The sequence below is a fragment of the Hemicordylus capensis genome, chromosome 4 (assembly GCF_027244095.1).
Source record: "Hemicordylus capensis ecotype Gifberg chromosome 4, rHemCap1.1.pri, whole genome shotgun sequence".
NCBI lineage: Eukaryota > Metazoa > Chordata > Lepidosauria > Squamata > Cordylidae > Hemicordylus > Hemicordylus capensis.
The window spans coordinates 79136889-79163391 of record NC_069660.1 but is presented as its reverse complement, the minus strand read 5'-3'; the positions used below and the strand labels follow the sequence as shown (position 1 = coordinate 79163391).

Below are 26503 nucleotides of genomic sequence, written 5' to 3'. Positions count from 1 at the left end.
TAACAAAAACTTCTTTAAATACATCCGAAGCAGGAAACCTGCCAGGGAGGCGGCTGGACCATTAGACAATGAGGGAGTGAAAGGGATTATTTAGGAGGATATGGAGGTTGCAGAGAAGCTAAACGAGGTATCTGCGTCTGTCTTCATGGCAGAGGATACTAAGCATATACCTGTTCCTGAACTAGGCTTTTTGGGGATGGAGGCTAAAGAACTGAGTCTGATAGAAGTGACGAGAGATGATGTTCTAAACTGTCTGGAAAAATTGAAAACTAACAAATCACCAGGGCCAGATGGCATCCATCCAAGAGTCCTCAAAGAACTCAAATGTGAAATTGTTGACCTCCTTGCTAAAATAGATAACTTATCCCTACAATCAGGTTCTGTACCAGAGGACTGGAGAGTAGAAAATGTAGCAAAAAGGGATCCAGGGGTGATCCGGGAAATTACAGGACGGGTGGCGTAATGTCCGTTCCAGGCAAATTGATGGAAAGCATCCTCAAGGATAAAACTGTAAAGCACACAGAAGAACAGGCCCTGCTGGGAGTGAACCAGCATGGCTTCTGCAAAGGTAAATCTTGCCTGACCAACCTTTTGGAGTTCTTTGAGAGTGTCAACAAGTGTGTGGATCAAGGTGATCCAGTTGACATAGTATACCTGGACTTCCAAAAAGCTTTCGACAAAGTTCCTCATCAAAGACTCCTGAGGAAACTTAGCAGTCATGGGACAAGAGGACAAGTACATGTGTGGATTGCTAACTGGTTGAAAGACAGGAAACAGAGGGTAGGGATAAATGGAGAGTTTTCACAATGCAGGGAAGTAAGAAGTGGGGTCCTCCAAGGATCTGTACTGGGACTGGTGCTTTTTAATTTATTCATAAATGATCTAGAATTAGGGGTAAGCAGCGAGGTGGCCAAATTTGCAGATACCACCGAACTCTTTTGGGTAGTGAAATCCAAAACTTATTGTGAGGAGCTCCAAAAGGACCTCTCCAAACTGAGTGAGTGGGTGACAAAATGGCAAAGGCTGTTCAGTGTTGGCAAGTGTAATGTGATGCACCTTGGGATGAAGAACCCTAACTTTAAGTATAAGCTGATGGGATCTGAGCTGCCTGTGACTGACCAGGAGAGGGATCTTGGGTGGTGGTGGACAGCTTGTTGAAAGTGTCAACTGAATGTGTGGCAGTTGTGAAAAAGGCCAATTCCATGCTAGGGATCATTAGGAAGGGGATTGAAAATAAAACTGCTAATATTATAATGCCCTTATACAAAACTATGGTGCGGCCACTCCTGGAGGACAGCGTACAATTCTGGACACCACATCTAAAAAAAGACATTGTAGAACTGGAAAAGGTGCAGAAGTGGGCAACCAAGATGATCAGGGGCCTAAAGCACTTTTCTTATGAGGCAAGGTTACAACACCTGGGACTATTTAGTTTAGAAAAGACGACTGCAGGGAGACATGATAGAGGTATATAAAATCATGCATGGTGTGGAGAAAGAAACATTGAACCTACCATGAAGGGTTCTTTCTCCTCTGAAGTAGGAGGTCACGGCTCACAAAGGTTAACTTCCACTCCTTGCTCCCAATAGATAGGAAATCTCAGGTGTTTTTCAAGTAGCTGAAGTCCGTCCCCCTTCTCCCAGCATGCTCAGGTGTGATTCCCCACTTCCGTCTGTCGCATTTCATGATTTGGCTGAGGAACTCCACAGTGTTGTGGAACTAGAGGTTAGCACGCAAAGAGTGTAGGATAGAGGACAGAGGCCCTGAGATATTAATCAAGGTAGAAATGGATGTTGTTCCAAGGTTAGCATTGGAACAATTAGTCCCGAAGGCACGGCCTGACACCACACTAGTCTCTGATCCACAGGTGGGCCGCGTGACCTCCTACTTCAGAGGAGAAAGAACCCTTCACGGTAGGTCCAATAGTTCTTTCTCCCTCAAAGTAGGAGGTCACAGCTCACAAAGGGACTTACCAGAGCAGTTACAGGTTACGGGGGGGGGGGGGAGTGGATCAGTTCTGTACCACTTGTTGGAGCACTGTCCCCCAACTTTGTAGTGCTTGAGAAAGGGGAATATGGCAGGCCATGTGGATGCCCGGAATATTTCCCCTAGCGGCACCTGTGCTGTGAACGCCACCGAGGTGGCTGCCCTGTGGTAGAGTGTGCTATGATGCCCCATGGAAGCTGGGTTGACAGGACTTGGTAGGCTGTGGTGACGCATTCCCTCGGCCAACAAGCTAAGGTCACCTTGGGCGCCTTACAGCCCTGTGAAGTCACGTGGAGGGACACGCGGAGGGCTTCGGACCGCCTTAGGTCCTTTGAATGTAGGTGCATCAGGCCCAGCAACCCTTCAGGGAATGCAAACTGCGTACAAGCGAATGTATGGGCTTGGAAGACTAAGTTTGTTAATATATTTAATTATTTAGTTTGACCAAGGTAGGGTCAGTCTTAAGGACCACCACGTCTGGCTGGAAGATGCAGAGCTCCCTTTGAACCGAGAGCACCCCCCGATTCCGATATTCTGTGTGCCAGAGTGATCGTCACTAGGAGAGGACCTTGTTGGATAGATACTTTAGTGGGATAGATGAAATCGGTTCAAAGGGAGCCCATGTGAGGGCGTTCAGGACCTTACTGAGGTTCCATGAAGGAAGGCGATGAATCAGTGGAAGAGCGATATTGGTAGTTCCTCAAAAAAACAAGAGAGGTGGGGGTGGAGTTGAATACTCCCTGCTCTCCTCAGGCTCAGGACTGAAGCTAAAACTGAGGTCTGTTGTTTCAGAGTAATGGGTCTCAGACCCTGATCCAGGCTTGCCTGTAGGAAGGGAAGGCCAGATCTTGGGGGACTTTGGCCAACCATAGCTCAACTTTTTCATGCCTAGCCCATCTAAGGCGGCCTTTCTGAGGAAGGCGGCCCAAATCATCTGGTAAATCCTATTGGTGCTTTGGCACCCAGTGGCCCAGATTGTGTCTTGCAGTAGCCCTGGAGTAGCCCTCTCTTCACTAATTGTGTGCAGTTAATTCCAGGCATGTAGTGGAGCCACACCCAGTCTGGCTGGAGCAACGGCCCTTGGGTCAGAAGGTCCAGCCGTTGCAGCAGAGGCATTGGGGCCATGACAGAGAGGGGTACCAGTCCGGCAAACAATGGTTGCCTTAGAGCGGGACCCCTAGATTACCTGTGCCCTTCTCTGTCAGAGTTGTGCCATCAGCCTTGGACGACGACCTACCGGGGTGAGGTCATCTAGGAGACCCTGCGGCTAAGGAGAGTTGAGTGCGTCCATGCCCTCCACAAGGTGGTGGTGGCACCTCGTGAAGAAGCTTGTTTATTAATTTTATTATCATTATCATTATTAACATTTTATATCCCACTCTTCTTCCAAGGAGCACAGAGCGGTGCACTACATACCCAGGTTTCTCCTCACAATTAACCTGTGAAGTAAGTTTGGCTGAGAGAGTGACTGGCCCAGAGTTGTCCAGCAAGTATCATGGTTGAATGGGGATTCGAACTTGGGTCTCCCTGGTTCTAGCCCTAGTCCAGCACTCTAACCACTACACCTGCTGTTTGTGGGGGACACAAACAGGGACACGAAAGATTGCAAACAGGGTTGCAACAGATCCACCTGGGGATCCCCAGGCATTGCTGTATGTGAATACACACCTCGGGATGGAGAGCCCACTCCAACTGGTCCACCGTCTGGCAGCTGAGCCAGTCTGCCTGGACATTGGATGCACTGCCCTGATCAAAGCTAGGTGACCTTCTGCCCACTGGAAAAAGGGGCATTGGTCACCTTCATCAAGGATGGATTTGGTCCGCCCTTGCTGATACGCATGGGCCTTGGCTGTCATGTAGTTGGCTCTCACCAATACATGCCACCCCTGTAAGCGGACTGAGAAGTGGGCTAGAGCCAGCCTGATGACTCCTAGCTCTAGTCAACTGATGTTGTGTAGGGCCTCCTGAGGGGACCAGAGGTCCTGCACTGTAAGCTCCTCGCAATGTACCCCCCAGCCGGTCAGGCTGGCGTAGGTCATGAGGAGCGAAGATAGGAAGGAACTGGGGAATCACACCTGAGCATGCTGGGAGAAGGAGGACGGACTTCAGCTACTTGAAAAACACCTGAGATTTCCTGTCTATCGGGAGCAAGGAGTGGAAGTTAACCCTTTGTGAGCCATGACCTCCTACTTCGAGGGAGAAAGTAGACAGAGAGAAATTCTTCTCCCTCTCACATAACACTAGTACCTGGGGTCATCCCATGAAATTGATTGCCAGGAAATGTAGAACCAGCAAACAGAAGTACTTTTTCACACAACACATAATCAACTTGTGGAATTCTCTGCTACAAGATATGGTGACAGCCAACAACCTGGATGGCTTTAAGAGGGGTTTGGATAACTTCTTGGAGGAGAGGTCTATCATTGGCTACTAGTTGGAGAGCTATAGGCCATCTCCAGCCTCAAAGGCAGGATGCCTCTGAGTACCAGTTGCAGGGGAGTAACAGCAGGAGAGAGGGCATGCCCTCAACTCCTGCCTGCAGTCTTCCAGCGGCATCTGGTGGGTCACTGTGAGAAACAGGATGGTGGACTAGATGGGCCTTGGGCCTGATCCAGCAGGGCTGTTCTTATGTTCTTATGACTTGCCCCCTTAGATAAGTAGAGTCCACCCTGGTTACATATGAATGGGAGACTACATGGGTGAGCACTGTAAGATATTCCCCTCAGGGGATGGAGCCACTCTGGGAAGAGCAGAAGGTCCCAAGTTTCCTCCCTGGCATCTCCAAGATAGGGCTGAAAGAGACTCCTGCCGGCAACCTTGGAGAAGCCACTGCCAGTCTGTGTAGACAATACTAAGCTAGATAGACCTATGGTCTGACTCAGTATATGTCAGCTTCCGATGTTCTTATGATGTATGAAGCCTGCTAGAGACTCAGTGGGGCTATGGGCTATTAAACTCCATAAGGTGTAATCACAGATGACAGAGATCTGAATAAACTCTTTGAATCGTTCAGAAACCGCTTTTCTTAAAAGAGTCTACTAGAGAGATACCAATACCAGAATAATTCCTGTCTGGTGATAAATGTAAAAACAAACCAACAAAAACATCACAAATGGAAGTCAGTAGAAAAAGTTTCAGAACTGATAGGTTAAACAGTAATAAGACATCAGTCTTGGATAATATTCACCCAGGAATTCTGAAGGAACTCAAATATGAAATTGTTTAACTGTTCATTCTAGTTTGTAGGTGCTGCACAGCATCCATCTTTGGACTGGAAAGCCAACAATGCAACATCATTCTTCTTCAGATTGGTAGAAAGCTGATTTTGTGATAGTAAGCATGAATTTTCCCCTTAGCTAAGCAGCGTCCACCCTGGTTGCATTTGAATGGGAGACTACATGTGAGCACTGTAAGATATTCCCCTTAGGGGATGGGGCTCCTCTGGGAAGATCACCTACATGCTTGCATGTATAAGGTTCCCAGTTCCCTCCCTGGCATCTCCAATAGGGCTGAGAGAGGCTCCTGCCTGTAACCTTGGAGAAGCTGCTGCCAGTCTGGATAGAAAATACTGAGCTAGATGGACCCATGGTCTGACTCTGTATATGGCAGTTTCCTATGTTTATATGTTCCAGATGTCTGTGATGGGCAAAATAGTAGAAGCGATAATTTAGAGTAGATGGATGAAATTCTTGAGGAAAGGTCGCATATTGGAGAGGACTTAACATAGGGGATGGATGCCAGTAGTTCAGTGGCAGAGCGTGTGCATAATATGCCAGTTCAGTCCCTAGCTTCGTCAGTTAAGAGCAGGCATCCCCAAACTGCGGCCCTCCAGATGTTGCTGAACTACAACTCCCAGCATCCCTAGCCACAATTTATTGTGGCTGGGTATGCTGGGAGTTGTAGTTCAGCAACATCTGGAGGGCCGCAGTTTGGGGATGCCTGGTTAAGAGGATCTTTGGTAGCAGGGCTGAGAAAGATATCTGAATGCAGCTGCCAATCAGAGGAAGATAATACTGGACTAGACAGACCAATAGCTTCCTACGGATTTTATTTTATTTTTTTAACATGTTTTTATACTGTCCAAAACTTACGGCTCTGGATTTTGTAGGAAAATTATACTTTACTTCACAAATGACTTAAGACAGAAATGGCCACTATTTCAATATTAGAATTCTTTCACTTTAAGAGGAAATTTCAGCCGATGCTGCTTGTCCTGTAAAATCTACAACATGTTTGTTGCAGATATGAGGAAGAAAAACCACATCTGGTGATACTCACCCTCTTCTGTACAGTCATTAAAAGAAAGGGAGTCCTAATGTTGAAAGGTTGATGTTCCTTGTATTGGGGCTTGTTCACACAATTTATTATTACTACTTAGCTGTAAAAGCACTGGGGTTTCTTGGTTTTAATGCACACTGCAGACTGTTGGCACTTTCATAGCACTTCAGCCTGTGCATACGTTCACTCTTTAGCAGTTTCAAGACAGTTTAGTGGTTTCTCTCCACTGATAGCACTAACTAATGAGCCCAGAAGCAGGCACAAAAGCACTTGGAGCTGTGGATGTCTTGCTAAGTGAAAGGCAGCCATAAAATCCAGCAACCCTCACTCCTACCAGGCTATTAAGTGGCTGGCGAGGGTGGGCAGGGAAGCAGTTCTGTAATAGCCGTCAACCCAGAAGGTGTAAGTGCTTCACAGTGGGCTTCAGTTAGGACACCAGGCACTTAAAGCCAGTGTATGGAACCCTCTGCTACTGCTCAGATGGAGGCCAGGCTGCTGGACTCACTGTAAAAGGGTTTTCCTCCTTGGAAAAGTGAGCCCCTCATGATCCAAGCTTTTACACACTTCTGTAATCTTAGGCATATTAATTTGGATGCAAGACCCACTGGGCCAGTTCAAATGTCACCTGAAAGCAGTTAAATCTTAGTTCCATGCAACATCTCTGTGCCTCAGGAACACACACTCCACTCTCTACCGTCTGCCTGAGATTCAGAAGATTTCTGCAAACTATGATTTCTGCATAGTTAGAAACAAACCAACACTGTCATGATGTCCAAACTAGGAAATTGATTCTTTCATTGCAGTTTATATAAAGCAAGCTGGTTATAATATAAACCAAGATTGGATGGTCTGGACATCACATCTAATCTTGGTTTGTTTCTAACCATAATCAGAAGTAGAATTCTTCTGACTTGCACTTGGGTAGGAGAGGGGACATGCACACCCCTAAGGCTCGGAGGCATCACATGGAACCAAGATTTAGATGTGGTCCTGTGTAACATCTGAACTGGCCCTCTGTGTTCAACAGGACCTACTCCTAGAAAGTGTGTTTCAGATTACAGCCATAAAAAACATCTCAGCCTGAACAGAAAGCAGAAAGGTACTATGATCAAGGGGCTTCTCCCTTGCCTCACTATAACCCATCTGCAAATTAATGGACTTGGCCGACAGTTCAATTGTCCATGGTACATTCTATTCTCCCATATGTTGAACCCACCAAACCAGAATCTCACCCAAAAGAAAAAAGACTCAATCAGTGGTCCCTCTAATTTTTTTTCATTTCTGTGCGGAATGAGTTTTGTTCTGGGCGGCAATATCATGCATGTGTGCGCACATGCATTCAGAGTGGGGCCTTCCTAATTCAAACTGAGCAGGATTTAAAATTAACTGAGCGGACATCAGAAAACTTGTGAGCACGTGCCTTAGAGGGAACAGTGGAGCCAACTGAAATGATACATGGTTTTGCATTAATTGCAGCACCATGTAGATGCAGGGTGGATTCTCACAATCCTCACAATGCCAACGAATGGAAAATTAGATTCATGATTTCCATTCATAAGAACCTGGAAATTTTCAGCAAGGTTGGGTTGGCACTGTGCCAACCCAACATTTAAAGGAGATCAGTAATCTAGAATCTGAGCTAAGGTTGCTGATCTCCAAATGTCAGGGTGGCATGGTGCTAACTTGACATGGCTGAAATTTTCCAGATTCTTACAAACAGAAATTGGGAGAACACACATGACTCCAGAGTCTCCCATTTCCTGGTTGGCCTGCATCACAGGGATTATGAGAATCCACTCACAGTTAATGTGCCAAAAACACACTGATGTTGCTGCTAGAGATGTGAAAAAACATCCCCCCAGGGCTTCACATCTCTAGTTGCAGCCTTAATTCACCTTATGCAATTGAGTGCAAGTACATGTAGCACTGAGTTGCATACTTCTGGTAGTGTATGTATTTGCAATTCATAAGAACAACCCTCCTGGATCAGGCCCAAAGCCTATCTAGTCCAGTATCCTGTTTCACACAGTGGCCCACCAGATGCCTCTGGGAAGTCCATAGGCAAAGGGCATGCCCTTGCTGTTGCTCCACTGCAACTGGTATTGAGAGGCATCTTGCCTCTTAGGCTGGAGGTGGCCTATAGCCACCAGACTAGTACCATTATTAGACCTGTCCTCCATGAATTTGTGGCCATCACCACTTCCCATAGCAAAGAGTTCCATAGATTAATTATGCACTGTGTGAAAAAGTACTTCCTCTTGTCTGTCCTAAAAATTTCCCAGCCTTCAGTTTCATGGGATGACCCCTGGTTCTAGTGTTGTGAGAGAGGGAAAAATGTTTATCTGTCCACTCTCTCCACTCCATACATAAGTCTATACACCTCGATCATGTCTCCCCTTAGCTGCCTCTTTTCCAAAGTAAAGAGCTCCAGATGCTGTAGCTCTAGCCTCATAAGGAAGGTACTCCAGGCCCCTGATCATCTTGGTTGCCTTCTTCCACACCTTTTCCAGTTCTACAGTATCCTTCTTAAGAGCTGGTCTTGTGGTAGCAAGCATGACTTGTCCCCCTAGATAAGCAGGGTCCTCCCTGGTTGCATTTGAATTGGAGACCACATGTGAGCACTGTAAGATATTCCCCTCAGGGGATGGAGCCACTCTGGGAAGAGCAGAAGGTTGCAAGTTCCCTCTCTGGTTTCTCCAAGATAGAGCTGAGAGAGATTCCTGCCTGAAACCTTGGAGAAGCCACTGTCAGTGTGTAGGCAATAATGAACTAGATAGACCAATGGTCTGACTCAGTATATGGGAGCGTCCTATGTTCCTATGTTACGGTGATCAATTCCATTCTTGCTCAAATTTAAGTGGTCAAAGATGTTTGTAAGAGAACATGTAATGATGTAATAGTTCTTTGAGGTGGGGTGACAGCATGAGCGTAAGCTGTTTTCCCTAGCTCTCTGGTTTTAGGACTACAGCTGAAATCAACATACTGTGAGGAGAACAGAGAGCATTTGCCAGTGAAATTCCTTGTTTGAAATGGCTATAGTACTGATGGTGCTGTCCTGTGGTGTAGAGCAATAATGCTGATGGATTTTAGTTTCAGGAACAAAGTTCCAGTCGCTGAAAATCTCGGGGGCAGAAGGTAGTCGTGTGGATTCCACAAGCAACTTTGTCACTCACCTTCACTTTGAAATACTCCTCAATCTTCTGCTATTAGAAATAAAATCTTATGGACCAAATTCCCTGCTATACACAAGTGAACAAACCTTTCAGAACTTGTTCCTCTGACCCTAGCAGGAAAAGCACAAATAGCTTTATATCACAACTTATACTTTTTATTATGTTCCATTATGTTCCAGAAACTGATTGGTTTCCATCTAAAAAGGTAAAGTGTGCAGTCAAGTCGATTTCGACTTCTGGCACCCACAGAGCTTTGTGGTTTTCTTTGGGGCAATACAGGAGGGGTTTACCATTGCCTCCTCCTGCACAGTCTGAGATTATGCCTTTCAGCATCTTCCTATATCACTGCTGCCCAATATAGTACCAGCGGGGATTCAAACTGGCAACCTTCTGCTTGTTAGTCAAGAAAGGGATTATGTTGTTGGACTACAACTCCCATCATCCCCAGCGACAATGGCCAAACCACACCTGGCGACCCAAGGACCACAAATTATGCAGTCGGGTTTCCTGTATTTGGGGAAGTCACAGGGGTCAGCACACACAGAGTGCAATGGATGAGCCTCACTTTGGGGAAAAACACCTTCATGCTGAGCTAACCCATTCTGGAGCCCATACACATGACTCACTAGAATTGCGTGACATTAATATACACTGACTGATATCCAGACTGAATTATTCATGAGCAGCTCCACTGAAATTAGACTAACTTGTCCCATTAATTTCAATGGGACTACTCATGAGTAATTTAGGCTGGTCATCAGCCACTGTCCAAAAGCTGGTCTGCAAATACTGAATTATAACAAAGCCCTTGCTAATCATTTTTGTATACAAACTTTAAAAGCCCTATAAAAATGTATTTAGAGCTATTATTTTACTAGAAGATGTCATTTCACCATGCAACAGCAAGTTTTCAATACTACCTTTCTTCAAATGAATCATAGAGATTTTCAAACCACCAATGCCAAACAGGTAAATTTTTAATTCACTCTTCCAACTACATCTACACAAATATTTAACTAGCTGATGTATACACAGAACTGTGTTTTGCTAATAGAACCCGCTGTTGTAAAGCTTCCCTGCCTGGTTACCTGGAGACAATTCCCACTTACCGCAGGTGACCAGATGAGTGACTATTTATAATTTAAAAGCTTAATTTCACCACTACAGGGGTGTAGTGGAGGGGGAACATGCAGGAAAGGAGCGTTGGTACTTCTTGGCTTCTCTGGCTGTCAGGATGGGCATGGGGGTTATCACCTGCACTTCTGAATTTGCAACTACACTACTGCTAATAAACTACCCTAATCACAACTGATGCCCTAACTAAGGCTGGAATAATCATATAACAGATTTGTGAAGAGAGCCTCCAGATCCACTAATATTTCAGCAGGCTTCTCCTTATTTTAGAATTCAGATAGGCAATGCAAATAGAAGCACACAGGTCAGCCAGTCCCAGCTCTCTCCCCTCTAATTCCAAGCTGAATGTGTTTAACGCTGAAGAAACCTTGCAGTCCAGTGTGAGAGAATGTTCTTCATTAGAAAGTGGGGCCAGGATAGCTGAGTGAGAGCTGCATGCCAAGTTCTATTCTGATTCAGTGCTCAGTGCATTCATTTCATTTTGCTTGAACTGTACTGTTAAAAAGCATGACTGCATATGATTCAGTCCAATGCTAACTTCATAATAACCATGCTTGTTAGATACAATTAGCCAACACAGAGAAATCCTGTATCTTCAGACTGAATGGCACATCCAAGATGTTCCACTGCCCAAAGAATTCCAATATATAAGAAAAAAGCTTTTCTTTTTGGTAAATTATCAAGACATAGAACCATTCACAGTACAAGTCCCTACAATATCTGGAATATTATCATCAATAAGGAGGCACTCTAATGTCATGATTCTAAGAGCTTTTACATTAAGAATGAAGTTGCTTCATTGTGTCAATGCAAATAGATTAGTGGGGAAGTTTGCAAAAGGGTTAGGCAGTTCCTAAAATCCAAAGACAACCACAGGGCTCTGTGGTCGCAAGGAGTTGATCCGAACTCGACAGCACACTTTACCTTTAAAATCTAAAGAAATTCTTTGGTCTGCTTGTTAGAAGAAGAAAAACATACAGTGAATCATCAACAACATAATTTTCACAGTGCTAGCCTTTTGCCCAGTGATAGTGAGGCAGCAAAAGGAGAAATAAAGAAAAGATTTAAGAAGTGGGTCCATATAGGAAGCACATATCTGCAGAGAACCGAGTTATAAACATGCTACATTTTATTTACTATTTTACCTTACTACATACTCTTGTACTTTCCCTTAGAATGGTGTTCTTTTTTTTTTTTTTAACGGAGGGGGAAATCTTATTCAAATCCTGCTAATCGTATTAAATACAGTATATTTTGGGTGCGAGGGAATTATTTAACATGGATGATTTGGAGAACTATTATTTTGTATGTCTCATGTGTGTGTTCATGCGTAGAATGTTCTTGATTTTGCCAAAATTAAAATGGGTGAAGTGATTATTTAAATTGAATTAAGGGTTCATTATTCCATGGAGTACAAATGTACTTCCTCCATGATGGTACATACTACATAGTGTGATATAGGGTGCAATATATTTACAGGATCAAATCCCTGTACTCTGTTAACTTTACCAGAATAACTCTCCCTCCCTTTGTTCCATACTTCAAGTTGCTTATCACTATTTCCCCCCTCTGAATTTGAAAATTCTGATTTTGAATACAGCAGGGTCCTTAATATACTTACTATGGCGTAAGCCCTACTGGATACAATAGAACTTGCTTTAAAGTAAACAGGCACAAGACTGTACTGCAACTCCCAGACAGTGATTTTGTGCATGCATCCGAGGTGTGAAAAAGAATTTTAAACTGCAGTTATGCTCCACAGACTATAGAAACTGGGAGAAGGGGCTGGTCTGGTTGGAGTCTAAATGTGTGTTCTTTTTGTGTCTGTCTGATCACACAGTCAGCACTGTGATGCAAGAGTGCTTATTCAAGATCACTTATTCTAGGTAAATTACCCATGTTTACCACTCTTTTGTAAATTTGTATCAAGGCAGTTAGAGTGTTAAAAGGATAGGTCTATAGCATGTGAAACTTAATTTGTCCACAAATTCAACCTAATTTAGTTTTAGATCAGTATATGGAACACCTTTCTCAAGCATCTTTTCTGCACTCCTGGATCTACAGTAGCTAGTCAATTTAAAACAACAATTTCTGTGTACCACCATGTAAAGAGTTTTCTAAATTTATATAGCAGTAAGATTTCTGTACTTATAACATCCCTCAGGTTTTACTGTTCAGTAAGTATAATAAAAATGTATGTATTTCTGGGACTTAGTAGAAGAAACACTTTTTCCCACTGGGCATATATCTATATTATTAATTTGTGAATAGATTAGAAAGTTTTCTTCCATCATTTCAAATCTTCCATCATTGGTAAGATTATTTCACTGGATCGACTTCTGTACAGCAGTGTGCTGTCATCAGTTACACATGCACCTGCCTTATCTTGAGTCTGATCATTGGTTCATCTAACCAAGTACTAGTGTATCTTCTCGAACTGGCAGCAACTTTTTGGATCTTTCCCAGTCTTCCTACCACAGACTGGCGAGCTTCTGCATCCAAAGCAGATACTCTACCACTGAGATATGGATCCTCTCTCAAAACTGAATTTTTAAAGGTACCTTTCTCTGCTCAGTTTCCCTCCCCACGGTTCTGTCAGGTTTCAAATCAGCAACTTCAGGACTCAAGAGTAGGAGAGAACTGGCCAAGTGCCACCACGACTGCTTACACACAACTGCCTATCAGAAACCACCTCCATGCCGAAAAACTGTTAACAACAAAAACAAGAAAAGAATTCTTCATGGCTCAGAAGTATGCCTGGCACTGCACTTGTAAAAGTTGATCCAGTGATACCCAGTGCACCTGGACTCTTCACAGTGCTTTTCTCAACCCTGCAAGACAGAGTTCTGGGGTGACCAGAAACACCAGATGAGCTGCAATATGGGGTGCACTTTCACAGAGGTTCTCTACTTAGGATCACATGTAGACCAATCCTATGCATGTTTACTAAGAAGGAGGTCTCACTTCGATGGGAGAGACTTACTCCCTGGCCACTGTGCACAGAACTGATGCATCTGATGAAGTGGGCTCTAGGCTAGTTCACAAAAGCTCACACTACCATCAATGTAATGTCTTGATCTTCAAGTTGCCACTAGATTCTTTGTTGTTTATGTGAGATGCTTATTCCGTAATACTCGTTTTATTTGCCCTCCCCTCTTCCCCTGCCCCGTCAATGGGAAAACAGTTGTTGTGAGGCTGCGAAGGGGCTAACTAGATTGGGGCCAGGCAGCAGGCTCAAAGGGTTCAAGCCTCCCTCCTCTGACCCACACCACGTTCCCCACGCAGACTCCCCCCTCCTCTGCTGTTTAGGAGGGAAACCCAAAACACAGCCAGGGCCAATGGGATGTTTGATGTAACGCGTCGTTTGCCTCATCAAAGCGGCTAGTAGTGGTGGGCGAATTTCCCCTCTCGTCTCTTGCGCCTCCAACCACGAGAGCGTTCCCTGACCCACCGCCGTCCAGCAGGCAACGCCCCTGGGCCCAGCAGGTGCGTGTGCCCGGAGTAATGCCCCTCTCTGCAGCTGCGAAGCGGGGGAAGAGGGGGTCTGAATGTGGACCAGCCTGCAGCCACCCTTCCTCCGCCGAGCTCGTCACTTCGCAGTCTTCCCGCGCAGCCTACCCGCTCACCGAGGTCTGCTTCTTCTTCCATCGTGCAGCCTCCTCCTCCTCAAGTTCCCCACCCACCGCTTCCCAGCCAGCCAAATGCCTGGCAAGGCAGAAACTTTGAGCAAGCAGCGGCGTGCGAAGCCCTCTCGCCGCCAACCCCTCGCTAGAATCTTTGCAGCAAACTGGAGGCTGCACGATGAGAAACTTCCCGCCTAAGGCTGTGCTCGCCACCAGCCGTCCCCACCCCACCCCCCACCCCCCTTGCCAGCGAGCCCGCTTGGACCCCCGCCGGCTGGCGGCTGCTGGGCCTCCTCCCTTACCTGCAGGAGACGGTAAGCTCCACTTTGGTGGCGGGGATGCTCCCCGTGAGCGGGTCGAAGTCCCTCACCGACGCCATGTCCTCCAGCTTGTCCATAACGTCCCCCTCCATGGGGGCACCACCACGGAAGCGCGGCTCTGGGTCTCAACAAGTCTCCGGCGTCTCTGGGGGCGTCCAATCCGCCCGAGGGTCCCGATTGCACCTCCGGCACAGGAGGAGGCTCGCTCTCTCCGGTGCTTTGGCCTCGGGAGGACGTGTTGCCTCGCTCAAGCCCTGACCCACGCAGCAGGGCTGGTGGCGGCACAGGCGTTTGGGGGAAGATCGGAGCTCTCCGCCCGCCACCTCCCGGCTCCGATTTCCCCCCCACCCCTCAGTTCATGGAGTGGGATTCGTAAGCTCCACCTCCTTGCAAAACAAAACCACGGGGGAGCATCATCAGCCCAGCCCGCAGGTGCGTGCTTCTGTTCTGCGGGAGGGAAGGGGACCCCCAACATGGTTCGGCGCGGGAACCTGCTTTCCCGCGCCCTGTCGCCAGAGCGGGAGAGAGAGAGAGGTGCTGGAGACAGGAGCTCCAGGAGAAAGAAGCCGGGGAGGGCACCTTTGCATGCACACAGGGCATGGCTTGCACGCTCGAGGAAGGAAGGTCCTCAAGGTGGCTTCCAGGGGCGTCGTTTGCCCCTGCGTGCATGCGAAAGGATGTGCCCGATGTGGGTGTCGGATGTGCCCGATGAGGATGTGCCCTACATGTGGGTGTCGGGATGTGCCCGACACCCACATGTAGGGTGTCGATGGAGAGAGGGGCGCTTCCCGAGGTCGGAGAGTCCGGGCTGTAGCACAAAACAGTGGCACACAGTCTGCCATCACAAGAAGCTCGTGCTGTGTGTCAGTACTATGGCACACACAGCAGTGAATCCATATGTGCATGAAGCCCCAAATTTCGTCGCAAACACGAAAAAAGGCGCTACAAGCATGCAATGCACACAAGCATTAATACTGGATACAAGTAGCAAGCACATCATTTACTCGTCTGTTTTTAAAAATTACATCCTGCTTTTCACTCAGTGTCCATATAGTGCTCCTATCAGTCTGTAAAAACAACCACAAAACAAAAGATACAATGCAGGGGCTCTAGGAGTCTGCATGCCTGGTATAGAGCAAAACATCATGGAAGATGATGGCCTCCATGATAGAAGTTCTAACTTTCAGTTATAGCTGGAGCTCAGGAACATCGGAAGCTGCCTTACCTCCAGTCAGATCATTAGTACATCTGGCTCAGTATTGTCTACACTGACCGGCAGCAGCTTCTCCAGGGTTTCAGGCTGGAGTCTCTCTCAGCCCTATCTGGAAATTCCAGGAATTGAACCTGGGATCTTCTGCATGCAAACATATGCTTTTTACCACTGTGCTACGGCCCCATCCCCTAAGAGGAATACTGTACAGTTCACATGTAATCACCCATCCAAATGCAAACCAAGGTGAATCCTGCTTAGCAAAGGGGATAACAAGACCAGGTCTCCACCTCCATTCCTAAAAGTGGAAATGTTACAGGCTGGCACAATCTGCCAAGCCACTTCCACCAGCACAGCTTGCTTTGTCAGGAGATGGTCTCCACAGACAGTATCCTGTGTTCATCCACAAACACTATTGCATTTCATGTGCTTACATGTCCCCTGCCACCAACAGCTACTACCCCAAATGGTTTCAGGACACCACAGATCAATGGTAATCAATGGCTCTGAATGTTTAGTTGCTCAGAGAACAAAATGGTTTGCAGTCCCATCATCTTTGAGCAGAAGCGTTCTTACCTCTGGACTTCCAGGCCAAAGTCCAGGGACTCCACAGCCCCTAAGGGCCCCCAAAACCTCTTTAGTGTGTCCCAGGTGGTGTGGTCACCCAGCCGAGCATGATGATGCTTAATTTGCAGGGGGGAGGGCTCCAAAGGCCTTTAGGTGCTGGCTCCAAAATTATCTAGGTGCACCTCTGTCTGTGAGGGCAAGGGAAGTAGTTTGGCTGGGATTAGATCTACACACAGCGGCAGGCAGAGGAGTGGAGTACAGGAAGCGACATGTGTCTAGAAAACTCTTTTGGGCTAAAGCTCTTTTGGGATAAAGCTCTTGCCAGGCAGACGTTTTGATCTGAGGCCTCTTCAAACATCACTGTTTTCTCATGGGGGACTGCACAGCCATGACATGAACCATGACATTGCCCCAGTAAGAACTGGTTATACATACCTCCAGAGTTATTGGTAAACACAGATTCTTGCCCCTAAGAAGTGCAACTGTTGCATGGTGCTAGCAATTACCTATAAAGCCCTGAATGGCTTGGGTCTAGGGTACTTAAGAGAGTGCCTTCTTTGTCATGAACCCTGTCACCTACTGAGATCATCTGGAAAGGTCCAGTTACAGTAGCCGCCGGCTCATTTGGTGGTGACTTGGGACTGAGCCTTCTCTGTGGTGGCCCTGGGGCTTTGGAATATGCTCCCTGTTGAAATAAGAGCATCTCCTGTTTGCTTTCAGGAAGGTCCTCTAGACTCACCTGTTCTCTCTGGATTTTAACTGAAATTAATTTTAAACTGTTTAATTTTTTTTTAATCTTGTGTGGTTTTTATTTGTCTTGTGAATTTTAACTGTTTTATTCTGTTTTTACATCTGTTGTGCTTTTAACTTTGTACACCGCCTAGAGATGCACATATCAGGTGGTACAGAAATAGGATAAAAATGACTGAGCTAGTATCATATTCCCCACAGCAGCATTCCCCTGCCTAATCTATATTTTAAAAACCCATATCTATCTATCTATCTATCTATCTATCTATCTATCTATCTATCTATCTATCTATCTGATAGACAGACAGACAGACAGACAGACAATCACATTACACACATCCTGCAGCAGCTTCACTGCTTACCAGCTTGCTTCTGGGATGGATCCAAAGTGCTGGTCTTGACCTTACATGGTTTGGGCCATGGTCTCTATTGGACCACATTCACCCACACAAACCTGCGAGAGCCATCCATTCAGCATCTAAAGCCCTGCTCACGGCTAGGGGTGTGCACAAAACTAAAACATTTTATTTGATTTTGGTTCAGATTCAAATCAATTTGAAACAAACTGCGTTGTGTCGAACCTGTTCGGTCGAACTGGGCAGTCCGTTCCATTCAAACAAACAGGTTCAGGTAGCAATACTTGTAAAGAGGAATCTGGTGAGGATTCCCTTTTACAAGTAAAGGGGCGGGGAAGCAGTGAGAAAAGTTGTGAAAGTCTCTTATCTGGCTTCCCACCCTCATCCCCAGCTGAATTGCTGGCCAGATTGCTCTTGAAACACACGCTGCCCACACAATAGCAGTGTGCTTCCGGCCTCTGTGGCTGTGTGGAGGCTGGAACTGCGCCACCGCCATACGGGCAGCCTGTGTTTTAAGAGCAATCTGGCTACGGGTGGGGGTGGCAAGCGGGGAGCCAGGTAAGAGACTTTCACAACCTTTCTCACCGCTCATCACAGAACCTGTTTGGATCGCGGACCAAACTGGCCTCGATTGAGTTCATGGCCGAACCAGTCTGGTTCAGCCTGATGCAAACCAGTTCAATATCAAACAGTGTGTGCAGACCCATATTCACAGCCCTGCCACTCACGGAGATCCAGTTAGAGACAGAGCCTTCTCAGTTGTGGCACTTTGGCTTTAGAAAGTCCTCCTGGGACTTTTACACACAGCAGCACACTTTACCACAAGTTTGTCGGGAGGCTTTACTGCAAACTCAAGAGTTGTCCCCAAAAACCGACACAAATAGTGGATTTTTTTTTTACCCTGGATATAAATCAGGCTACACTCTTAAGGTGCTGTGAAAAACCTACATTGTTTGTGAACTGCTTCCCGATAACTTGCAGGGACTTGGGTGTAAATTTGGCTGATATGTCAGTGCACCCCCTCCATTCTGGAGGAGGTGCGAGTTAACAGGCTTTAAAAGCTCCATGTGAAAAACTTCCTGGAAGAGCTTCGCTGTGCTCCCTCCCTCAGGGTTTTAAAAAACCCACTAAAGTCCCACATTTTAAGAGAGACTTATCTGTTGCTCATATCTGGTGGGTGTTAAGCTTTAACTTTCTAACTTGTAACTTTTAAATTAATTTTTAATTGTGTCTTGTTTATAGTTAATTTCTGTTAATTTCATATTGTTTTATATTTTATCTGTTTTACTAATTTTGTGAGCCACCCTGAACAGCAGTGGACTGGAGGAACAGGATATAAATATTTTAAATAAATAAATCTATGGTTGATGACAGGATGAAGGAAATTATTAAAAGTTGTCCCCTTGAAATTAAAAGGACAATTCCTTTTTATTAGGACTACTCTGTGTGATTTGTTGCATAGAACCTAGACATCATCATCAACAGCAATTTATATACTGCCGTTCAACAAAAGTTTCCAAAGCAGTTTACATATAGAAATAATAAATAAATAAGATAAGATGGATCCCTGACCCCAAAGGGCTCACAATCTTAAAAGGAACATAAAGTAGACACCAGCAACAATCACTGGAGGTAATGTGCTGGGACAGGGGAAGGGCCAGTTACTCTCCCCCTGCTAAATAAAGAGAATCACCACATTAAAATGTTCCTCTTTACCCATTTAGCAGGAGTTTGCTATTGCAAATGCCAGCAACACTAGAAGAAGTTTGAGACAGTCAAAATGAAGGGGCTCTCCTTTGGAAAGCACACTGATTTTGAGAGTTAGTGTCTACCAGTATTTGGGCTCTGTATGAACATATGACAATGCTAACAAATGCAATAGGATGGTGGAGGATTTAGTATATCCCATCTCTTGGAGTCCACCTTCTCCATCCAATTATAATGCAGTGCCTGTTCACATAGTCCTAATGCTAGTAGGCAGTGCCCAGGCAGTAGGCTGTTAAAAAAACCAAGAACTTAGTGAATAATGCAAGGAATCTTGTCTCTCCCCCGTCCCCACCCACACAGAAAAACCCTAGAGCAAATATTTGTACTAAATAATTGAATACAATTCTTTGTAGAAGAGTTTTTGAAAAAGAGCTAGAGAGTGACTTCAAAAATTAGTAACTAACTAATCAGCTGTGTTTTCCATGGGTAATTTGGCATAATATCTGGGGTGGTTGTTTTTTTTTATAACAACACTGTTGCAAGTTTAACACAGCATCACATTCTCAAACTGAAAATTGAAATCTGCAATGTTCCCAACTTCCTGTATCTCACACTTAATCCAAAAAGGTTCTCCAGTTTTTATTATTTTACTTGGATGGTATTATTGAAATTCTACAGTTCACAAGAAACTTATCCCAAGAGTTATTCAAATTAGTCTGGCATGCATCAGTAAAACTATCTGCAAGCTAATTATTTTCTTATCAAAACGGAGAAATATTTTCTACTTTGTGGCTAAGTATATAATTGACCTAGCACATAATTATTTTTCGGTTCTTTACCAGATAAACATATATTCTTTGGATTTAATTACTGAATCTTATTTTAAAGATTTGCATTGGGAGTCTTAATGTGTGCAAGTGGCTTGAAGAGTCTTAGAGCAAAGATTCTGATTTAGGGCGGGGGTGTAACAATAACAGTGAAACATTTTCAAAGTAGTTGTGGAGCAGCACGCCTTCTGGCTATGTGGCTTCATAGGAAATAGGGGTGTTTTTTTAAAAGGCCTGGAAAGAAAAAGGACCCTTTATTTCACACTCTTGGTGGCACCAATATATAGGAGCTGTTACTGCCAGGGTTGGCAACCTGAGGTTCTCTCCAGCTGTGGAAACTCCCATCATCCCCAACTAACAGCTCGGCGTGATGGGAGTTGGAGTCCCATCACTTCCCCTGCTGAGCAAAGAGGCACCTTTTTAAAGGTGGTGCTTTTCTTTATTGAGCATGGGGAGAGCAACTGGCTCTATCCAACCCCAGCACAGCATCCCTCCAGTGGCTGTTGCTGGTGTCTGTCTTATGTTTCTTTTTTTAGATTGTGAGCCCTTTGGGGACAGGCATCCATCTTTATATTTTTTTATTTCTCTATGTAAACCACTTTGGAAACTTTTGATGAAAAACAGTATATAAATAGTAGTAGTAGTAGTAGTAGTAGTAGTAGTAGTAGTAGTACTACTACTACTACTACTACTATTGTAGCTGAAGAGCCTCAGGTTGGCCTCCCCTGTCTCATTGTCCTTATACAGGGGTGGCCCAAAGTATTGTGGCACTTGAGGTAAGACACCAAATGCTGCCTGGCCCCATAGCCCTCATCGGGGCCAGCTCCATCTCAAAAACAGCCCGTGAAAGCTTTGAAAGTGGCACAAGGGGTGGCGAGGAGGGAACGCCTCCTCTCCCCTCCTTGTGCTTCCTGCAAGCTTTGTAAGGCGTGTGAGAGGAGGTACTCCTGGCAAAGCAAGCAAGGGCCAGATGATCCCCAAGAGCTGCTCCAGTGGCCGTGCAGGTCATGATGCCGCCCTGCTGGCACCCCAATAATCTGCTTTCTTCTGAGGTGACTGCCTCCCCTTTCCTCGTGAAAGGATTACCCCTGGCCTTATAGAAAACATTTTGGAGTCTAAAACAGCAATTGCATAGTTTATACTTAGAGGAAGGGGAGTTGGGTTCTTTTTAGAAGTTTCCCGTTTTTTGCCTTTCCAGTTCCTTCCATCTCTACATGAGAAGTGCACGTGAGTTAATCTGAGTAAAGTGGCCATAGCATGAGTTGCGAATGGACCATCTTTGTGTGATGCTAGGTCTTATCATCCTGCCACTGGGCGTAAAGGTTAGCCACTCACTCCCTTGACATCATTTCCAAAGCAAATACTTGTAAGAAGAGCCCCTGTTACAGGCAGAATGCTTTTGTGACCATGATAACATGGGGTCCCATCTGAATTGGGAATTAATGTATTGTATGGTTCACTATCTTCTTATATGCCCATGGGGTGGGGGATGTTTTATTCATTTTTCATGAGTAGTCCAAGATTAGCTCTACAGATTCAGTCAAGGAGCCCCAGGCTCCTGACCTAGCAAAGGCCCTTTTGTTGTCTTGCTTGCATTTCCCTGGCATTTGCTCTTTGTAATGATTTATACACATTCTCTTTATGTTTAAAAAAACAAAACAAAATCAAAACAGCTGCAGGCTGGAAAGTCATTTCCTCATTTTGCCACTAGGTGTCACTGCAAACAATACTTATTTTATTTCATTTTGCCTCACCTCATTTCAGGTCTGCCTGGTTGCACATAGTGTGAGAACCTTGCAAGTAAAGGAAGTCCTTCATAAAAGGAAGATCAACCCAGTGCAGCAGAGAGCCAAGACAGTTCCACATAATCCTTGTTTTCAGGATCACAGTATTGGTTGAATAAGACAAATATTTATATACTGCTTTTCAACAAAAGTCCCCAAAGCAGTGTACCTCAGCACTAGAACCAGGGGTCATCCCATAAAACTGAAGGTCAGGAAATTTAGGACTGACAAGAGGAAGTACTTTTTCATACAGTGCATAATTAATCTATGGAATTCTTTGCCATGGGATGTGGCAAAATGCTCGCATTCTAAAAAAGATACACAAGGTGCAGAAGAGGGCAAACAAGATGATCAGGGGCCTAGAGCACCTTTCTTATGAGGCAAGGCTACAAAACCTGGGGCTTAAAAAGACGATTGCAGGGAGACATGATAGAGGTCTATAAAATCATGCATGGTGTGGAGAAAGTGGATAGAGAGAAATTCTTCTCTCTCATACATAACACTAGTACCAGGGGTCATCCCATGAAATTGATTGCTAGGAAATCTAGGACCAACAAACAGAAGTACTTTTTCACATAATGCATAATCAACTTGTGGAATTCTCTGCCACGAGATGTGGTGACAGCCAACAATCTGGATGGCTTTAAGAGGGGTTTGGATAACTTAATGGAGGAGAGGTCTATCATCGGCTACTAGTTGGAGGGCTGTGGGCCACCTCCAGCCCCAAAGGCAGGATGCCTATGAGTACTAGTTGCAAAGGAGTAACAGCAGAAGAGAGGTCACGCCCTCAACTCCTGCCTGTGGCTTCCAGAGGCATCTAGTGGGCCACTGTGTGAAACAGGATGGTGGACTAGATGGGACTTGGGCCGGATCCAGCAGGGCATGCTCTTATGTTCTTAAGCAACAACCGGTGGAAGGATTCTGTGCTGGGACTGCATAGGGCCAGATGATCTCTCTCTGCTAAATACAAGAGAAACATCACTTTGAAAGGTGTCTCTTTGTCCAGTTAGCAGGGGTGATGTATCAGCAATTCCACCAAATTATTGATAGTCCATCTCTTGTATATATTTCCATATTACCAACAATCATAAGGATTCCGCTTTATATGACATACATAAATTATGTTGTGATTTAACTACAAATTTAACTGCAAATGTTTCTACAATACATAAATGTCATAAATGTTAGGTTGCATTGACCCTGAGTTTTGTAAATATTCACTTTCAAGGAATGGCCAAGAGTAATTTACAGGAGTGTCTGAAATGAGAGATAGGGAGCTACAAGCAAGCCCAACGTCAAAGCTTGGCATCAGGGAGCAGATGCGGAGGGCCCCGAGTCCTCAAATGAGCCCACTGTTGGACCCTGAGACCACTTCTAGATCCATAGTCTTTCTGTGCTGGTGGTAGAGTGAACCTCACACAACTCATCCAGGTAGGAGGGGACCCACAGAGGATAGTTTGCCCCTGAAACCAGTCCTGGCTAGCACTTGTAGGAGCTCTCCCAGCATTCCTTCATCTGGAGAATGTTGCTGTTCTAGGGCTTTGTCCAAGTCACTGTGTTAACTTACAAAAAGGCAAAATAAGCAGAACACACATCCGAATAAAAATTATCTTTCAAATTTACATGCAAACTATGCTTCTATACATTGATCTAAATTCAACTCTCTATATCAATGCATATTTTTTAAATCTTAGTATCCTCACATTTATGATGGAAATTACTTCCCGGGACTTTTCCCAAATTAACCCCTTTGAACTACTTTTGGTCAACGCGCTCAAAAGTGGTTTTACTCAGACCAGTCCATATTCATATAGGACTCTGTGAGGCAGAAGACTTTTTATAATGAATTGACATAATTGTCTTTCAAAGCCATTCACTCATCCCTGGTCCCAAGACAGTCATACTATAGGAGAGGAGAGCTGGTCTTGTGGTAGCAAGCATGACTTGTCCCCTTAGCTAAGCAGGGTCTCTGTGCTGGTTGCATATGAATGGGAGACTAGAAGTATGAGCACTGTAAGATATTCCCCTCAGGGGATGGAGCCACTCTGGGGAGAGCATCTAGGTTCCAAGTTCCCTACCTGGCAGCATCTCCAAGAGAGGGCTGAGAGAGATTCCTGCCTGCAAGCTTGGAGAAGCTGCTGCCAGTCTGTGTAGATGATACTGAGCTAGATGGACCAATAATCCATCTTCCTATGTTCCTAAGTTGTCAGCATCCCATTGAATTAAAAAGGAAGAGGCAGGGGCAGGGCTTGCATGTAATGCCGTCAGAGATGGAAACTCAGCTGTTGCTGCCTTTAATGGTAAGATTTCTTTGAATCACATTCACAAACACCTTGAAAGCTTTTTGGGTTTTTTTGTTCACCTGCCACACAAAGACAGATTCCTCTATATCCAGTATTTCTGATCAAGGAATCAAATCCAGTTGCTCAGTTGCTGTGAGACATAACATACAGGAGAGGGCAATTTTGATTGCTAACCAAGGTGCTCTGGGCATTCTCAGAAATCAGATGAAGAATACATTTTTGTCCCTATGTATTTTTTAAGAGCTTATTAATATGGCTGACGTCATGTATAATGCAGCCAACAGTCATTTTCAATTTGAAATGACAGAACCTAGAAGCATGGCTATTTTAATCTGAATGAATGTTTTTCTATTCCTGTGAATGGAAGAGTTCCGAAATTCATGCCTCATCAGTTGCCATTGTTGCCACCAAGCAGGATGAGCCTCCTGGGGCGGTAGCCTCTCCTACACCAGGAGACGGGGGAGGTGGCTTTCTTTTTAACTATGTTTGTATTGACAATCTTAAACAAAGTTATGACCATGAGGAAAGGGTGAAACAACCACAGAAGATAAAATTAAAGATTACAAGAATATACAAATACATTTGTGCACCAGTACCATGGGAGGAGCCACCTAATGATGCAGCGGGGAAGTAACTTGCCTAGGGAGCAAGAGGCTGCTGGTTCGAATCCCCGCTGGTATGTTTCACAGACTATGGGAAACTCCTATATCTGGCAGCAGCGATAAAGGAAGATGCTGAAAGGCATCATCTCATACAGGTACTGTGCCGGAGATGACAATGGTAAACCTCTCCTGTATTCTACAAAGGAAAACCACAGGTCTCTGTGGTCTCCAGGAGTCGACGCCGACTTGATGGCACAACTTAACTTTACCATGGGAGGACAACTGGTCTTGTAGTAGCAAGCATGACTTGTCCTCTTAGCTAAGCAGGGTCTGCCCTGAATGCATACGAAAGGGAGACTACATGTGTGAGCACTGCAAGATATTCCCCTCAGGGGATGGAGCCGCTCTGGGAAGAGCAGAAGGTTCCAAGTTCCCTCCTTGGCATCTCCAAGATAGGGCTGAGAGAGACTCCTGCCTGCAACCTTGGAGAAGCCGCTGCCAGTCTGTGTAGACAATATTGAGCTAGATGGACCCATGGTCTGACTCAGTATAAGGCAGCTTCCTATGTTTCAGTTGTAAAAAAATCACCCATACTGCCATTCTATATGGCAGGGATAGCCAACCTGAAGCTCTCCCGCTGTTGTTGGACTACAACTCCCATCACCCCCTGCTGCAGCTGGGTGAGAGAGCCTCTGTTTGGCCATCCCTGCTATATTATGGTCAAATCTATCATATATATTGCAAAGGAGGCCACGACGGAAATCTCTCCTTTTATAAAAGTAATAAACTAGTACTGTTTTGCCTGAAAAGGATCTGGCTTAGCCAAGCCTCTAATCTTATCTGATGTGTTAGCCTTTTTGTAAGAGCAATTTCCCAAACACATTGGTACCAAAAATCTAGGACAAATGGACCTGCTACGTTCCCAGTGCTAGGCAATTTCCATCCAAGCAGAAATAAGCAACATTATAAGTTGTGGGGGTAGATTTCTAAGAAAGCAACAATACTACTGTCTGAACATATACATCATGAAGCCAGTACAATGGCGTAACATTTGGGGGGAAAAGTCTTTTATAAGAATGCCCTCTGACAGCTAGGTGCTCCAACCAAGAACTCTAACCATGCCTACAATTTTATCCATTCCGTTCAGTCTCTCCGCACATCAACTTTGGGTACAGCTGGCTACTGATTTGAATGTCCCCTCAGGTCCCTGCAATCATTTGTTGACAGGGATCAGTGGTGGACTTGCTCTTGGTTTACACAGAAGAGCCAATTGAAATGTAAGTGCTGAGGATGGCATACCAGAGGGTTGGAGAATGTTAGAACATAAGAACAGCCCTGCTGGATCAAGCCCAAGGCCCATCTAGTCCAGCATCCTTTCTCACACAGTGGCCCACGAGATGCATCTGGGAATCCCACAAGTAAGAGCTGAGGGCATGCCCTCTCTCCTGCTGTTGCTCCCCTGCAACTGGTATTGAGAGGCATAGTGTGCCTCTGAGGCTGGAGGTGGCCTGTAGCCCTCAGACTAGTGGCTGTTGATTGACTACTTAACTAGTAGTAAAGTTAAGGAAAGTTTGGGACATAAAAGCAAAACCAAACCTGAAAATTTGAAATAAATAACACTTTAATATGTCAGTTTTATACTGCAGAGACATTTTGTATCTTGTGAAATGTTTCTTTTAAAAAACACTGAGAGTTTCCATTTTATGCGACTAGGTTTAGAAAATATGTGTGAATCTTTTAATGAAGCTACTTTGTAATCTTTACCTTTTATATATGCGCTAATGATATGCATTGCCTTTTCATTTTACATTATCATTTATTATATATTTGAATATGTTCACTGTGATTAGGGTGTTTTTCCTCAAAACCATCTAACAAAAGCA

At 45.1% G+C, this 26503-nt stretch overlaps 1 protein-coding gene across 4 annotated transcripts in view; it reads right to left on the bottom strand.

Annotated features, from left to right (window-relative positions):
• CPNE5 (copine 5) overlaps positions 1 to 14923 on the bottom strand; it is a 213656-nt gene extending 198733 nt beyond the window's left edge. For 2 of the 4 annotated variants that reach the window (XM_053246512.1, XM_053246513.1), the window contains exon 1: positions 14497 to 14887. In XM_053246512.1, the coding sequence (XP_053102487.1) occupies positions 14497 to 14606 (110 nt within the window). In that variant the 5' untranslated portion in view covers positions 14607 to 14887. Of the gene's footprint in view, positions 1 to 14496 lie in introns of all 4 variants that reach the window. The other 2 variants (XM_053246515.1, XM_053246507.1) reach the window with 2 other exon arrangements.
• Positions 14924 to 26503: the final 11580 nt, after the last annotated feature.